At 44.4% G+C, this 18621-nt stretch overlaps 1 protein-coding gene across 2 annotated transcripts in view; it reads left to right on the top strand.

Annotated features, from left to right (window-relative positions):
• The window catches only part of DPYS (dihydropyrimidinase), a 358618-nt gene that overhangs the window by 171715 nt on the left and 168282 nt on the right, over positions 1 to 18621 (top strand). The window contains exon 1 of one of the 2 annotated variants that reach the window (XM_086966102.1): positions 8247 to 8692. The exons of the other annotated variant lie outside the window; for it this stretch is intronic. Within the exon in view, the coding sequence (XP_086822228.1) occupies positions 8435 to 8692 (258 nt within the window). The 5' untranslated portion in view covers positions 8247 to 8434. Of the gene's footprint in view, positions 1 to 8246; positions 8693 to 18621 lie in introns of those variants that run through there. 2 annotated transcript variants of the gene reach the window in all.

Here is an 18621-nt window from a genome sequence, read left to right as displayed (position 1 = left end):
TTAGCTATTTTTAAAGACACTTCTTATTTTACACCGAAGTCTACCTAATTAGGCATAGGTGTTACACATTTTTATTAGGGTTCAAGCACTCAAGAATAAAACTTGCAGTGAGTAGTGTTGGCCCTTTTTAAATTCATTTATTTTGATCGCCTTGAACACATAAAAGAAAACAACCCGCTCCTCTGTAATCAGGAGTCGCAGCACACCCTATAGGCACTCGGCCTATGGGGTGGGACCCCGATGATGAAGCATGTCACCAACCAGGTTGGTGAGTGAGGGGTCTTCTACAAGGATATGCATTATCCACTGACAGGTTGGGATAGACTGTGCTGAATTGAGCACTTTAACCCACTGTGAGAGATTCTTTTTTCTCTAAATTTTTGAGGGGTAACTCCTCCATTGTTTTTGTACTTTAGCTAGACTCTCAGGACTTCAAGCAGAAACTGCAGAATTCAGATGTTGTCCCCCCACCTCTGAAAGACTGGTGATCAAGCCAGAACCAGCACTGATTGCATGGCACATCTTCATGTATTCTTGGAGCACTCACTCCCATTGTCAAGATGAACTTGGGACTGGAACAAAGTGTGGTGGGTTGGATCCCACTTTTATACATATTTTCCAGATATGGGGATGTGGATCCAATGTGTATGCTTTCAGAGCCGAGTTGGTTTGGTTTCTTTTTGCATGTCATTCTCAGCCTCCTCTAAAGACCCAGCATTTGTACAAAGTGCTCTCACAGCAGAGAGCAATGGGATCACCTCCAAGCAGGAGTATTCAAACCATGGGCTCAATGGAGCGTTAGATCTGTCTGTGCACCTGGCTATCATCAGCCTTCCTGAAGTATTAATCAGTGATAGACAATACGGCAGACTATAGGGGCGTAACACAGGCCCCCGCAGCCTCCACGGTGCTAGGGGGTTCCCAAGCTCCAGGGGGCACCCTCAGCACAGCACTCGGGCTGCAGGACTCCTGATTGAGCATGGAGGGGCACCCCCCAGGTGCCTTGCAGGGAGGCCCCCTCAAGGTTTGTTACGCCACTGGCAGACTGTGCATACAAATTTGAACCATCCTCATTTTGGACAACAGATACCGCAGTCCTGCCCCCTCACCAACTACCAAACGGGAGAGCTCAGGAAGAATTAATCAGCAACCATTTGCTAACAAGGTCTTCAATGATTTTCTAAATGGCAGCCTTGTCTCCATCTAATCTGACTTCAGTGTCTGGATCTTCAGTCTTGAACTAGAACAATGCAGGCACTACTCTCCGACTGTCGGGGAGAAGTTGTCTTCACCCTTCATCCAGTGCATTGCTAAAACCAGGTATATTGATAGGGACAGGGCCTGTTCAATCAACCCTCAGGGGCCTGGTGCAATCAGTGAGAATAAAAGAGCAAATATTTACAACAGTATTATTCAAACAAAGTTTATCAATGACAGTAAATTATTGCTATCAAATTAATTACAACAATAAGCAATTAACTGAATATTTTTCAAAAAGCAATATAATATCGGAGTCCATCCTTTAAAATAATTAGTGTTTACCTTAAGGAATACAAAGTGCTTCAGTGTAGACACCATGTGAATATAGTACATAGAGACAAGTGTATACTTGATGGGATGGGCAATAGAGCAAAAAAGACCCTCTTGTGATGTTGTTACAGAATTAAACAGATAAACAGTTTGGCTTGTCTCAACCCTAATAGCATCCCCAGCCTTTTGACCGAGGGCAAATCAGAGGGTCTTCTTCAGGATGAACATAAATTTAGAGCAGTAGTTGTTAACCTGAGGTCGGCGGACCCCTCTGGGGCCACGAGAACTACTCAGGGTGTCCACAAATGGTGGCAGACTTATATATTAAAATTAATACATTAAAATAAAGTGCATACAAATAAAAAATAAGTTTGAACATTTTCTATTTTTCATTTTGAAGTTAACAACATATTTCAATATCAGAAATGTTAATATTTTTGCATATTGTTTGAGATTCAAATCATAGAAATTTCCTAAACCTGGGGTGCCAGGCTTCCAACAATTACTCAGTGGGTATCCAAGGCTGCCAATAATGCCTCAGTCGGAGTTCCTAGATTTGTTTATTGATTTTTGGGGGTCCACCATAGTCCAAAGATAAAGAAACTCTGATTTATAGCATCAAGCAACAGTGTGTGGATTATGTGAAGAACAAGAAAGCATGGTCACATGGATCCCTGAATCTTACTCATGAGGGAAAATCAATGGTGAATTTTGAGGAGGCAACAATTGATTTTACAGATACTTAAAAAGATCGCCTCTAACAAAAGCAAAAAAGGGTGCTGCTCTGTACTCGATGTCAGCTTCCAGAGCCATGCACTTGTAAAACCATGGGCATCCAAAATGGTGCCCACAGGCCCTAGGACTACTACCATACATGTGCAGTAAGTGTGTAGCACATGGGATACCAACAAAAAGTTCTGGCTTTCACATTATAGGGGAACTTTAGACAAGAGAATCTCTTAGGCTCACCTCTCTTTAACATTGAAAAATACATGGTCACATTATAGATTCAAAGGACAGCTCCACTGGCTCCCAATTCACAAACAAGCACCGTTCAAACTCCTAATGAACAAATACAAAGCCTTCCAGAACATTGGCCCCACATACCTCAACAACCACAAAAACATCATAGACCTACCAGATACTTCGACTCAGCAGGACTCTTGCTCTTACATGTCCCCCACATACGCAGAACCAGATCAGACTGCCCCTACCTTCCTTCTAAAGCCTGGAACAACCTGCACATCATAGCCTCCACCTCAGTTCTTGAATTTCGCCCATACAGCTCCTGATTCAGTGCCGGGATACCCTTCCATGTAAGTTGAGCACTTTACAACAGTGGCACTGAGCTACCAGAGGGAGTGCGAGAACTCTCGGCATGGGTCACACCTGGCTTTGCCTGGCAAGCCATCTTTCTTGGAGTTCTCCTTACACCAGGAATACACTGGGCTTCTCCTCCTGGAGAGTTTCTCCCCTCGGCAGACAGGCAGACCCTCAGTCCTTCCAACAGAAATTGTAGATTTCAGGTGATGTGCCCTCACCTCTGAAAGACTGACTATCAAGCAGTAACCAGCACTGATTACATAACATCTATTCAAGTACTCTTGGAGCCCTCCCTCCCTTTGTCAAGAAGAACTTGGGACTGGAACAAAGTGGGGTGGTCTGGACCCCACTTTTATACATATTTTCCAGTTATGGGAATGTGGATCCAATGTAAATTGTTTCAGAGCTGAGTTGGTTTGATTCCCTTTTACATTTAGTTCTCAGGCTCCTCTAAAGACACAGCTTTTGTGAAAATGAATGGCTCTCACAGCAGATAGCAATGGGACCCCTTCCAAGCAAGAGTATTCCAACTACGGGCACTATGGAGTGTGAGATAATGGCTCTCACAGCAGATAGCAATGGGATCCCTTCCAAGCAAGAGTATTCAAACTATGGGCACTATGGAGTGTGAGAGCTGACTGTGCATCTGGCTATTATCAGCCTTCCTGCAGCATCAATTGGAGATAGACAATTGGGCAGACCGCACATAGAACTTTGAAACATCCTCACCTTGGACAACAGATACTGCAGTCCTGCCTACTCACCCCCACCAACTACCAATGGTATGTGGTCATCTCTACTTTATGTGATGAGCTAAGGCAGAGGTCTTCAAACTTTTGGATGTCGAGACCCCCCTGTCAACATTTTCAAGCGTAAGGACCCCCTCCTGACAAAAATTTCTAAACCTCTAGGTTATGAGGAAGGTGAGGACCAAATTATGCGACAGGCTTGACTAAATTGTGTGAGTAGAAAATGTAAATAATGTTCTGTGATGCTGCGTATTCTGGGGTAGCATTGCTTTATTATTTAGAATTTTTTTAAACACAGTAATACTGGGGAAAGATTTCACCCCATCAGTACCAGTTTATAACCAAAATACAGCAATTAACATCAGAAAATGTCTAGTCAACCTCTGTGAAGGGCCTCCCAATCCGTGGGAATACAAGCTGCCACATTAGAAGCCCACCTTTACCCATGCCCCTTTCCTCTCACCCCCTTCCTTCCATCCCTCTCTTCTCTCCTCTCCCAGCCCTGGATCCCTCTCTCACATTGCAGGCAGATGGTTATTAGCCCCAGGACTCCTTTTGGTAACAGTAGCGCACTACAAATATAAATAATAGGCAGAAGCAGGGGATCCACTAGACCCGAACATCGGGGGGGGGGGGGGTTAACACTCCCAGCCAGGGCTTGTCCAAGCACTGGTCGCACACGGTGCAACAGTCTTTCCACCTTCTCCATGAATTCCCTCACTACCACTCACCAACAATACACCTCATCTCTCTATAGCACCTGTCTGACTAACATTTCATTTTTTTTATAGCGCTACTCATAGTTTACTCTCACTCAGTTCTGTGATGTGCATGGTACATCTTCTTTGTACCAGGCACTTTAACCTTCTGCACTGTGTGGGTGACAAGAGTGCCCATGTGACTGCACGGTGAGCAATGCAACAGTGTGAGAGTAGGGTAAAAGGAGTGACTGCAGGGTGAATGAGGTGACCATATGAATTTGGGTTCGGCTGTAAGTGCAGAGTGGGAAGAATTAGTGCATGGTTAGTGATGGCCTTGTTTGAGTGAGCTACAGATTGAGCAGTAAGGGTGGACAGGTGAGTGAAGTGTCACGTGAGTGCAGGGTGAGAAGTGTGCTCTTGTGACTGCAGGGTGAGGTACAGAGTGAACAATGCAAGCAAATTTTTAGGGCAGAGTGATCACTGTGAGAGCAGGGTGAGCGGGTGAATGTTGTGAGTGCATGGTGATCAGTGTGAGTGCATGGTGATCAGTGTGAGTGCATTGTGATCACTGAGTGCATTGTGATCACTGAGTGCAGGGTGAGCGGGTGAATGGTGTGAGTGCATGGTGATCAGTGTGAGTGCATGGTGATCAGTGTGAGTGCATGGTGATCAGTGTGAGTGCATGGTGATCAGTGTGAGTGCATGGTGATCAGTGTGAGTGCATGGTGATCGCTGTGAGTGCATGGTGATCGCTGGGAGTGCATGGTGATCGCTGTGAGTGCATGGTGATCGCTGGGAGTGCAGGGTGAACGTGAAAGTGAAAGTGAAGGCGAGAATGAGAAGTGAGTAGTCTGAAAACAGGGTGCATTCCCAGAAACTTGAAGCGTAGGGTTTCAGATATAAGTTAAACTATTGCTATAATGGCATTAATCAGGTTTCGGGGGTGGAGGAAATAAATAATGTGCTGATCCTGCAACAAACGTCCAGACTAATGATTAGGGTTACCAGCTCATTATTTTGATGGCCCAGAAATAAGCAGTCACCTACAGCTGTATTTTTTGCACTTATCTGTGAATACTTAGAACAGCAAATATACATAGAAAGCACATGTGTTCTAGGGAAGCCTCAATGATCCATGACTAATAATTAAAGAGAATAAAGACAGAAAAGTCACATAACTAATTAATACATACTTTTTTATTTATAACTCAATTTAGTGTCGAGCAGGTCTCTGCAGGATCTTTAAACAACACATAGCAGGCATGTTTCTTTTGGCAACCCAACTTTATATTTATTTTCATTAAATGCATTCTCACACCACAGCAGTAAGTGTAAAAATACAAATGTAAGGAATAGGCAGAGTGGGGGCACAGGGGGTACTGGAACCATATAAAAACGAAGCTTTGGTAATTAGTTAACAAAGGCATGTAAATATGCTAATGGTCTTTAAAGACCTGTGAAAAACTCTGGCCGGAGATAAGACTCCAGACACTGCCCAGCCGAGGCCCCAGGAGCGCGAGCTGAGACACAGGATGGGGAGGAGGGGGGCTGAAGCCCTGGAGGCCAGGGCAGAAGTGAAACTGTGAAAGCGCGACCCCCTTTGCATCGCTCCACGGCCCCCCTGGGGGTCGCGCCCCACAGTTTGGACAGTAGTTTAATGCCCAGTTTGAGAGAACACTTGGTTTGCCCCTCCATGTCACAGAAGAGGTTCTCGACCTCTCTTTTCCAAGGACAGGGTAGGCCTTTACACACTGTTAGAAATGAGGGTCTCTAGTTGACAGAGGTAGGTACCTTTGTCCAGGTCATTGTCAAACAGACAATCAACAGGTATCGACGGACATACAATGACCTTCAAGGAACCTGCCCCCCCCCCCTACTCAAAGGGAACCTGTGCCACCTTACACCCTCACTCAGAGTTGTCCGCAGCAACTACAGGGTGAAGTACTTTGGGGGTGACCTGCACTTCCGACACCCATTGATACCTGACAGATGTCACACTGGCTCCTGTGTCTCTCAGAGCCTCCCACCTCCTCCCATTGATGGTCACCCACTGCAGGTACATTTTAGTGTTATCTGGCAGGCATGTTTGCTTGGACCATCTCTCTATCTCCTAATGAGTTCATCGCAGCTGGCTCCCCACCCTCACTAAGAACCATTTCCTCCCCTAGCACTCACTTCCTAACCCCAGTGACGGTGCACCAGTGGGTGCTGGTGATGCTTTGGGGCACTTGGGGTCATTCTGCATGTAACCCTCCAGACCACATGCATAACACTTGTGTGACCCCAGTTCTCTGGCCTACCCGTGTCTTCTTAGAGCAGTGGGGCTGGGAATCTTTACCCTGGGAACTATTTTGGGGCCCTTTAGCGAACTTCCTTTGGTTACCCTTATCCCCTCCATTCTTTTACTTGAGACCCTGCCCACCCTTGGCTGGGTTTCCCACATACCCCTTGTGGACCCTGGTACTCGTCCAGTGGTCCGCCTCCTGAGTAAGCTTCCTGTGGTCAGTTAGCTTACTATCCATCAGAAGCTGGCACAGTACTGGAGCACAAAGTCTAATCAAGTGCTCCCAACCAATCAAGTTGTAAACCCCAGGTAATCATTTACCTTCCTGTCCTTTATCCAGCCAACCATTGCTCTGCAATGAAGGTTCACACACTCAACCCACATATTGGATTCAAGCTTTTTGAAGGAACTAAACTTTTCTCGGTACTGCTCAGGTGTGATTCTATACCTGAGGCATAAAGCCTCCTTCATATTGAGGAAGGTCAGTGCACCCACCTCTCCAAAGGTGTCAGGGTGTTCTTCCCATTGGCCTCAAAGTGTCTCCACAGGCCTGCCCGGCAATTATTCTCAAGGACCTCATTTAGTTGCAGTGCTGCATTATAAGATGCAAACCATGCATAAATATCCTCCCCCTTCTGGAAATTCTGTACTAGGCTGTTGGAAATATAAACCTTACCCCCTTTCACTGGCTGTACGCTGCCACCATTTGTACTGGACTCTGCCTGTTTTGCCTTGAAGTCCAGCTCTCTCATGCTCAATTTATGTGCAAAAATCAACTTCTTTTCTTCCAAGGCACGAGTACTCTGGCTCTCTTCTGCCTTGTTCGGGATTTCCATTTCCATCTGCTACAACTTGAGCCTTAGGATTTCCAACTCATGCTATCTGGCCCTTTTGTTCTCTATTTCCTCTGGAGACAAATTCCTGGAAGAATGTTTGCTGCCAGCTCTAGAGACTGATCTCCCAAAAGGTAAATTCTGTGATCTGAAACCACCTTCTGGCACCACCCTCATCCACATGTGCATCACCTGTCTCCTCAGCTTGTCTGGTCTCCCAGATGCGGTGGCATCGAGCGGCGCTGCGTGGGTTTCTTCAGCTGCGATCCATCGATGCAACAGGTTTTGCAGGGGTGACAGGAACTGCATCTGTTTTAACAGGGGCATGGCGCTTAGATTTAAATTGATTTACTTCATAAGCTGTATTATGGTTCCCTAGTACAAAAACACCAGTATCACTACAATTATAAACAAGAGTACTTGTTTTGCGAGTACATTTAAATCTCTGCAATAAAAAACACTGCTGTCATTTGGATGCAACTTGATTTGAGATGTAAGGCAGACTGAAGTTTAACCACACCGTTTTGGAACATCTTTGCCTGTACATGCTAAGCCTTCATTTCTAATTAGTTGGATTAAGGACGTTGATTCTGGTTGCATAATGCAGCTGAGGCACATTTCATGATCATTGGCTTATTTTGTATATTCGAGCAGATGATATTACAAGTACTTTCACTTGGCTCCTGACTGGTTTAAGTAAACATGCATTTCATAACCTCATACAAAGCACTGAACAGCAGCCAAGAATGGGAGGCGCTGGCAAGTTAAAATGTTGAAGAGCCCAGGGACCAAGTCTATAAAATAAATGCCTGGTTCACTGCCCAGCACTGTTAGAAACCTCGGGCATCTGTGGGCAGAGAGGGCATCTGTTACTAGCGAAGGAGGTACCATCTGAAAGTTTCACAAGACCAGTAATTGAGTCCCATTATATTTCTTGTAGCTGATTTGAAAACCGTACAGATAACCCATTTTCAAACTCTGCTTCACTGGCAACTATTGCTGTTGGTGCCCGAGATGGCTTCTCAGGGTAAGATTTTAATTAAAGGGGGTAAAGTTGTGAATGATGACTTCTCGTGCTATGAGGACGTCTACATTGAAGATGGTTTGGTGAAAGAGGTTGGCGCCAACCTGCTGCGGGGCAAGACAGAAGGGGTGAGGGTGATTGATGCCGCGGGCAAACTGGTGATGCCAGGAGGAATCGACACACATACACATTTCCAGTTCCCCTTCATGGGGTCCCAGTCCATTGACGATTTCTACCAAGGAACTAAGGTACATGATTTATTTACATATATGTTATTTCGCAGTCCTTACAGATTGCATATTAAATCTCTGTACTCTGCAGGAATCGAAATACAATTAATTTGAATGCATAATGTTCACTTGGGTCCAATACATTTGCAGATTAAAAAGTATTTAGGCACTCATTTGTAAATTAAAATATTGGGTGCAAAGTCTGCCTGTGTCTGATGTTTGATTCCAAGTCTCCTAGACCCATTGCTCTTGAACCCATGAACATTTCCTAGGTTCAACCCGGAGGAATTGTCATAAGGTATTTCCTCGTCATTGCAACTTTTATATGACAATAATGTGGTAAATACGGTTAATCACTTCTCAGTAAAGTAAACAATGCTGCGTGCAGTAAAGGTTTTTCCCCAGGCAGTTTTACCAGTCGGGAACACCTCGGTCATTACTTTGATCTACTCTGTTTCTGCCTTCAACTTTGCTTCCGTGGTTGTGTTGTTTATTTGGGAATCTCTTATTTTTTCTAACCTCTGTTAAGATGGCCAACGTTCACAGATTGTCGGCCAGACCCCTACATTTTTCATTTGATTGAATGGCTTTGCCTGTTCAGCATAAAATCGTGTTGGAGATTCGTGTGTAGATCTTGCTGTTAGGGTGTTGGTTACCTCCAGTTCGGTTCATAAAGCGTGTCTGCCTCTTGAAGGAAACATCTCATCGAAATCAGGAGTACATCATAAATAATCCCAGGGAACAATTTGTGAAACTGGACTTTGGTAAAGCAGAGAGTCAGCTTTCATCCGTGTAATCAGACCCACGAACATGTACATAAGGTGTATAGAAAATGTGATTTTTTTTTTTAAAAACAGCCTGATCTTTTGAGCACATCAATCTAAAAAGATGAAAGTCTCACCTTTCAAGCATGTAACATTCATCAAGGTGGCTTACGTTTCAAAACGAAATAGGTGGACTCAGCCAGTGGAAAATGTGAAAAACAAAATAATCAAATGTACTTGTTAGTTGCCCCTTTTATTAATTCAGGGGTTAGGAAAAACGTGCATTTGCACAATTTACCTTTCCTGTTTTGGATTTTTTGTGCAGCCGTGGCCGGTGCAGGTAAGAAGGGTGGGCTAGTGGGGCCAGGTGGGGGTTATTTCGACAGGCTATGAGGAGGGAAAATGATTTATTTAATTTCACCTCATAGTCGTCTGTCGAATTCCACATCCCCCCCCCCAACCCAGCCGCACCACTCTTACCTGCACCGTCCGCTACTGTTTTTTGTCTTTACATGGAAAACATGCCCCAGTGTGTAGAAATCGCTTATGCTAATTCCCCTTCAGGACACTTTCCCTCACATGCTAGGCTTACTTCACAACTTAAACCAACATTATTAAGATGTAAGTTTTCAATTTTAGTGAGTGTGGGAAGGTCTTGAAGATATTTGAGAATACTTAAAAACGTATGTCTTTGTGGTAGTTCATCACATTACCAATGCCCTATCCCTGTAAAGTCTCTTGCAACAACTGATTAGCTCACCACTTGGTGACACTCAGGAATAATGAAAGATTGTCACATCTCAATGATTTTCTGTAGTCAGACATGCACTGTAAACCTTGTAATATCTGTAGACTCCGATTTCATCAATCGAAGTCTTGGAATTTTCAGCAGAGATTATTTTTGTAGTCCTCCTAATTTATACTTGCATATGCAAAAAAGTTTTCTTTAATCTCATCCGCTACTTTCCATTATCGTCTGTGTTATCTTGGAAAAAACATCTTCCAGCTCAAGGAAGTAGTCCTGCAATACACAACAGAAAAAATTACAAACCGAGATGTGGCAAAAAATGAGGATCTGTAAATGCCAGATTGCTAACCCTGAAAACGCTGCCACCACCTAAAATTGGCCATTACTATCCCAAGGAAAACCTTTAGGGGAAAATTTGGGCGATGAACGCCTCTATGTCTGAGGGAGAAGACTCCTGTTTCAAGCAAGAAAAAAGGGCTGGTAAAATGGGAGTTTCCAAAAGGCGATTTTGTTTCCATTTAAGAGACTTAGGGGCAGATGTATCAAGGGAATTTTTAGTTGCAAGCGCTGCAATTCGCAAAAAAGCAACATTTGCGACTCAAAATTCAGTAAATGGAATGTATGAAGAAAAATGTATAGCAAAATTAAGGAATCACAAAATTTGCGATTCCTTAATTTTACGTAAGCATCTAAGGAATCGCAAATTGCGATTCCTTAAATGCTATGCATCAAGCATTTCAATTTAGCGATTTTTCCTTAAGAAATCGCAAATTACCACCAACTTCAAGTTGGTGGTAATTTGCGAATTCTTACACTAATGCACTTTTTTGCATTTGTGAAGGTGCCATGTGGCGCACATACATGCCCTCAGGGCATGTATGTGCGCCATATGCGCACACATGTGAATGTCAGGGGTGCAGGAGGGTGTCCTTAGGACACCCTTGAATTTATTCTCAATTTGCGATTCTCAAACTGCAAATCGCAAATTGTGAATAACTTCCCATTCATTCCTATGGGCCTCCTGGCCCATTGAAATGAATAGGAAATTATTCCTTAATTGCGAATTCGCAATTTGCTATTCGCAAATAAGGAATAATAGGAAATCGCTAAAAAATTTCGATTTTTGTTTTAGATACATACCATTTTGCAATTCTCAAACAGCGATTCTCAAAAAAATCGCTATTTGAGAATCGCAAATAGGTATTTTGATACATCTGCCCCTAAGGTCCTGATTTAGAGATTGGCGGACAGGTTATTCTGTCACAAATGTGAAACATACCCCATCCGCCGTATTACACGTGCATTATTCTAATCAAACAAACTCTAAAACAGGCCCCAAATTTGAAAATAAAAACTTTGATAGAATGACCGGATTGTACTGCATTCTTATATTTAAATAAGTGACCACATGGTTTACACAGGTACTGCAGAACAGGGTGGTTACAATTTTGTGGGGTTGCATATCTGCAGTTGCAGAGGCTTTTTTCTTGGGTGGGGTGGGGAGGTCAGAGTTTATATGAGGTCTGCCTCAGACAGAGTTCTTTGTTGGATGATTTGGTATTAAGAGAGCAACCAAAGAGGAAAGCTGTTTCCATGAGGGGCTGCAGCAGTTTTCATGACTGTACAATAAAACGTATTTAATGCGTGAAGAAGGGAGGGGATGTTCCCTAGCAGATCTTACAGCTCGGTGCTGTAGTATAGGCTCTGCCTCAAACCACTCTTGACGCGCATAAAAAACAATAATACACATAATCTACATTGTGGTGCAATCTGAAGCACCACTACATGGTCTACAGTGTTGATTGTGATGACGAAAAATAAACAATAAAGTGTCTTTGGTAACCACACTGAGTGTCACTCAAGCATCCACATAGTTAATGACACTCGTCCATTGTTTGAAAGGACTTGAATCTTCTCAAGAGACAGCTGGGTTAAAAAAAGATTGATAGAGGAGTTTTCAGACCTGCCATGGTCTGCAGAATTCCGAGTTGGTAACTTTAGCGCTCCTAAGGGTGACTGCCAGGCAATCCAATTCTTCCCTTTATCCTAGAATACCAGATTGAAGTAAACAGAAGCCAAGGGTTATATGTATGAACTTTCCTATATGTATTTCCTAAATAACAAATCCGAAGAAATAACTGTTTAGGAAATGCAAAATAGAATGTACAAAAATAGATATTTCCTAATAGGGATTCCTACAGAGTAGGAATTACTTGTTAGGAAATCGGGAATTAGGAAATGCAAAACAAAGGGTGCCTATGGGCCTACCCCCTCAACCTGAGGCACCCCCGTAAAAAGTGGGGCATATGTAAAGCACACAAATGCCCTAGGGGCATGTGCGTAATACGTGACACTTTAAAAAAATGCAATTTAGTTGCATTTTTTTAAAATGCACATGTTTGCCATTACGTTGGAGTCAATGGTAATAGCATTTCCTAAATGTCCAGTTCTCATTTAAGAAATGCTTTGTACATATGCTTAGGAAATCGCAAATAGGAAATCCCTATTTGCAGTTTCCTATTTAGGGAATTGCAAAATGGTATTTCTACTGGGTAGAAATCGCATTTTGCGATTCCCTCTCGAAACTGTTGCAAAGCACAACCATAAACATACATCAGCAGGGGATTTGAGTCAGTGTAGAGGCTAGTTTACTGATAAATAGTGGACCTTCTATAAAAATGAGATTATAGATCAGATGACATATGTTAGAAATAATATCAATCATTAGTAGTACAGAAAGAATATTAATTTAACTTATGCAGTAGGTTAGTTTATATAAGTCTCAGAATCATTTACAAAACCCACTCAGTAGATGATGTCTTCAGTGATGTCATTTGAGATGTCATGACTGATGTCATAAGTGATGTCAATGGCCATGTCATTAGTGATGTAATATGTGAGGTCATAAGCATTGCATTGCGGGGGTGTAAGTTATAGTTAGTTTAGGTAACTATCACTGCTGAATTTCTATGGTTTTGTGTGTGTAAAGTTTTAACCTAGGTATAAAGTCCCCGTAACCTTTATTTTTTTCAGTGAATTTCTAGTTGTTTTTAAATATTCTATTTCCTAACTATGTCCTTGTAACCCAGGGGTCCTCAACTTTTTCTGTAGTGAGAGCTACTTCTGATCGGTAAAAATCATTTTGAGCTACTGAAGGCTAAATAACTAGCACATTGTTAGCATACTCCCTCACACACAACTTCATTGACTTTAAGCCTCATGTCGATGGATGCAGAAACTACGGTTTGAGCAAAATACTTTGACTAAGTCCACTATGACAGGGGTGCAATGTGCGTCAGTGACAGTGCAGTTTTTGAGGATGTATGAACATGTGTGCATATAAATGGGATATATTTGAATGGGTGACTAAGGGCCTCTGTCATATGCCCTTGCAGCACAGGACATACCTTTTGCCATATGTGGCACCTGTTCATGTATAACACAAACATACAGTATTTTTTTTTTAGATGGGAGAAATTTAACCCCTTCCATGCTCATGACGAGCTCAGCTCGTCATGAGGCACAGTTGAGCTGTGCTGATGACGAGCTGAGCTTGTCATGAATACAGGAGAATACCGATTTCCAGCACAGGGGAAAAATAATCACAGCAGCGATGTGGTTTTAAAGTGCAGAGACATTTTCTGCAAAAATGTTCATAATATGGAACATTCTTTAGCAGTTTAAATGTATCTTATTTTAAAAAATGACTGTATTTTTCAGTTATACATATGGCACAGTGTCTACTAGCAACCTGGGTAAGTGGCCTGTTATTTGTAAATATGATACTTTAAAATGGGAGAAACTGTAAATGAAGAGTTAACTTAATCATTAAGGTAATTAACAATTTTTATTTTATCAGATTTTAAAGCATTTTGAAAAATCATTTTGTTCTCGGCTCCATATTGAGTTGGCAAGGACTTTTATTAAAGAGTTAAATTCCTCAGTGCTTCAGTTGTTCATTTCTGTGACCCACCCCCAGCCTTTGTCATGTATCTGACTGAGCATTGCACCTTATCAGGCCCTGCTATGTGCAGCCTGATGACACTAATGTAATATAGAAACAGCCTTGCTCAACTTTGAAAGGAAAATGTGACCTTGTGTTTATTTAAAACTGAACTCAAAGCTGTGAGCTACTCTGAAGGTGTCTGGGAATTACTGGTAGCTCTCTTGCCTGGTTGAAGACACCTACAGTAACCTTAGAGACTGCAGGGGAGCCTTGTATCAATCAGATGGAGAGGCCGGGCCCCAGGGGATGTGGTCACCAGAACCAACATTAGCCCGGGAGGTGGGGCCTTGCGCCCCATTCAGAAAACGGCTTACCCCTGGGAATGGGGTCCCCGGGGTCCACTTCCATTATTTATTATAATTTTATTGTTAAAAAAAGGAAAAAAGGAAAAGGCTGGTCCTCGGGGGATTGGGCCCCCAGGGTCGATATCAGCTTGGGTGGTGGGCTACATGGCCCCCTTCCCTTTATTATTTTTTTCAAATAAACAAAATAAAGGTCTGGCCTCGGGGATAGAAGGGACGCTGTGCTGCCCCAGTATCCCATTCAAAATAGGCCTGATCTCAGGAAATGGGGTCAGCAGTGTAGGAGAGTAGGGTCTGCTATCCTATGGTCACCCCAAAAGTTTGCTTTTTGCTTTTTGCTTCACTGGTTTATGACTTAATGTGGCTGTGGGCCTGCTAATCAGACCCACAGCCTGCTGTTCTCCCTCTAAATTACAGCCAATGCACCCTAGGTGCATTAAGAATTGTAACTGGTTCACCTTATTGGCCCCTGTAACAGTGTACCCTAGGTACCCAGAGCATAGGTGTTTCCAAGGCCTACCAGGGGCTGCAGCATGTATTGTGCCACCCCTGGCCTGGCCTCCATATTTGACACAACTGGCTGATCACTCAGCTGGGGTAAGTTGGTGTAATCACCTCTTACTTAGATATGGTATCCATATATCTAACCTTAACTGGACACATATGTTCCTATCAGCCACTCCTATGGAAGGCCTCATCAATCCTGGAGGCAGAGTGCTTGGAAATATGTGAGACGGTGCTCCAGCATGAGCTGAGCCTGTCTGCAGCTGTCGGGAACCACTCCCTAAGCTGTTACGGGATATTGCCATACCATATACTCTTAAGTGCATTATAATCCTCGCAGTTATTTGCTATCTTTGGTTTGGCTTTATCAAAACATGTCGAGTAAGGTGTCATACGAATTGGAATACTATCCCCTCGACAGTTCGGTCGACGGGGATAGGATTCCACCCTTCTAGAGGGACACGACATGTGTGTAGCCTTAACCCCGGTTAAAGTTAACCAGAGCCTCAGCATCACAAAATGGATGCTGCCACCACAGACACAAGTCTGACCTCCTGCTGCTGGGAGTCCTTCCAGCGAGGGAGGCTTGGACAAAGGGTTTCCTGCCTTGGGAGGTGCGAGCACCACTCCAGACAGGGTTTTGTGTATTGGGTAGGACAGGGCTGAATAGGATGAGACATGCCCGGGGCACACAAGGTGTCCCCGTGCATAAGCCAGTCCAAACCGGTCCTGGGACTTTCCAGACCCAGGCCTGGCGAGGAGCTGGACAAAGGAAAGGGAGTGTAACCACCCCCCTTCCTGGTCCCACCCAGAGGAGGGACCTAGTAGGTGATCCACCCCTCAGATTGGGAATAAGAGTGGGAGCAGTGCCATTGCACAGCAGATCATCCTGAAATCAACTTTAAACAAAGAAGAAGACTGGACTTTGACATTCTGCTGCACAGAAGACTGAAGAGAATCTCCCTTGTGGCCTAGGAGTGGCCACCCTGTGAAAGCAGGTACCAACCAGTGAATCGATGTCTGCTTTGCCGCCGCCTCCCGCCGGAGCCCGAGCCCAGAGCCTGACAAGACCCAGACTCCCAGACTTTTCACAGCCCGATCCACAGTCCTTGCAAAGAAGGGACCCGTGGAGGCACCGAGAGACGTGGGACCAGACTTCTTGGAAGACACCCGAAGAGCTGACTGCGCAGCATCAGAGGCATCCTCGACGTTGTGCTTTAGGGATTGAGAACCCTCACCACCGAGATGCCCTTGCACTGAAGATCAGCCCCCCAGCATCTCCATGATCTGCGCGGGGCCCTTTTGCATTGTGCTACTCGATGCGCCATCCCGGCCATTAGCCACGTGGTCAGCGGCCATCTTGGCGACGAAATTGAAGAACTACACTGTGGGTCTGGTTGCTCTAGACTTGCCCTAGCTCCTGTAAAAAGGAGCACCCGCTCTGACCTTGCTGGTCCGAGTGATAAGCCTTTTTTGACTCCTGCGTGGCTTGCATTAGCCAAGGCCTGTTTGCTCCGATCAAGTTGCCAATACCACCAACAGCGAGAAGCCTGCGTGGGACAGCTCGTGACCGACTCCTGGACGTCCTCGACCCCCGGTGTCCACGTGGCTGCAGAGAGAAGCTACACCTCAACGCCTGTTTGCACCCAACATCGCCTGGTTCCAATCTGTTTCCACGGTAGTCACTGGCTAGTGACTTTGAACATTGTCCCCTCTGCTTTCAGGTCTTCACATCTTCAGATCCACCCTTAGATCCACCGGAACTCTTCACATCGAGCCGCCTGCAGCATCTTCAGCTCCAAGCACCATCGACCAGCGTGACGAAACCCGACACTACTTCGACCCTATGCACCCGCTTCCTGTGGGTAAGGTAACTCAGCTCCGCCGGTGTTCCTACACTGGTACACATCTCCCGGCCTGTGTCTCAAGTTTCAGCTTTCTAGGTCACTCGGAAGATTCCGAACTAACTAACTTTGTACTTTTTATGCACCATAGACTTTGCATTGGTGAGTGCTTGCACTTTAAACACTGCACGAGTCCGGCGGGCCTTTCCCGACTTAGTCACTGCTAGTCCCGAACAGCTCCAGCGATTCCCAAGGCCCTAGGCCTGTTTCCTTTTAGATTGGTATCTCTTATACCACTTTCTTAGTATATGGTTTAGGTGGCCCCTAGGGCTCATCCATATTGTGCAACTTTTGTGTATTTTAAACTGTCTTGTGTTTAACGCTTGTGCTTCTGTGCTCATAAAGAGTCCAGGGGATACTTTTAGTTATTAAATCTATATATATTTTCAATATATATCTGTGTGGTGTCCTTTCATTTGGTATTCAAGGGGGTTGTGTATGGTAATACAGCTGGCTTCACATGCCTTTCAGAGTTTAGCCTAAGACTGCTTTGTCCACGTTACCACTAGGATAACTGGTCTATAAGGTTGACTTACAACCAATCATCATAAGGGTTGCTTGGCATGGTACAAAGTGATCACTAGAATTAGTGAGCATTATATACCAGGCCAACTTCTCACAAGCAGTGCAAAATCGTCCCAGGGAGGGGAGCACACAGCCCCTCTCTCATTATAAATACATTAATAAAAAAGAAAATTGGGGCCGGCATGTTACCCGAGGCCCCGCCCCCTTTCACCACAACTCTGCAAACACGTCACCTGGTGCACAACTAGTTGGGGGATGATGTCCCCTTGGCTGCAGAGGGTCCTTGGGGGCAATAAGCCCTCCTGTTACCTCCAGTATGTACCAAACAGTGGATTGCTGAGAAGATTTTGAAGGCCATGCCCCCTTTCTCCACCACTCTGCAAAGGCACCACCTGGTGCACTGCTGGTTGGGGAGGATGTCCTCTTGGCTCCAGAGTGTTCTTGTGAGAAACAAGCCGTCCTGTTACCTGCACTAAGTCTCACACAGCTGGATTGCCGAGAGGTCTTCAGAGGCCATGGGCCCTTTCTCTACCACTTTGCAAATGCGCCTCCTGGCTCACTGCTGGTTGGGGGCTGAAGTCCTCTAGGATGCTGAGGGTTCTTGGGGGCCCAGAATCCCCCCTGTTACCTCCTGTAAGTCCAACACAGCAGGATTTATGAGAGCTGATGGAAGGCCCCACTCCCTTTCTTCACCACTCTGCAAACGCGACTACTAGATTCCATAGAAATTCACTTAAAAAAAACAAAGGTTACAGGGACGTTAAAGTTAGGAAATAGAATTAGAAAAACCTTGGAAATTCACATAAACAACAAAGGTTATAGGGTTGTTATAGTTAGTTTCAGATTTCACTTGTATAAAACCTGTGAAATTCTGCAGTTATAGTTACCTGAGCTAACTATAACTTACTCCTCCGCAATGCACTGCTTATGACCTCATATATTACATCACTCATGACATGGTCAGTGACATCAGTGACGACCGTCATGGTCAGCCTTAAGGTTTAATTTCAACCCTGTCTAGCGTGACCATATACCCACAGTTGAAACATTGTGCTTTTTGGCATCCTCTCACTTATAAACGACTAACAACCATCAGAGCCAACTTCTACAGATGCATAATAAGTGTCGCTGACTGGATGAAGAGCCACTGCCTGCAGTTGAACACAGACAAGATGAAAGTACTGATTTTCGGCA

This window comes from Lissotriton vulgaris, chromosome 4_1 (genome assembly GCF_964263255.1).
Source record: "Lissotriton vulgaris chromosome 4_1, aLisVul1.2, whole genome shotgun sequence".
Classification (NCBI taxonomy): domain Eukaryota; kingdom Metazoa; phylum Chordata; class Amphibia; order Caudata; family Salamandridae; genus Lissotriton; species Lissotriton vulgaris.
This window is presented reverse-complemented; position numbering and strand designations above follow the sequence as displayed.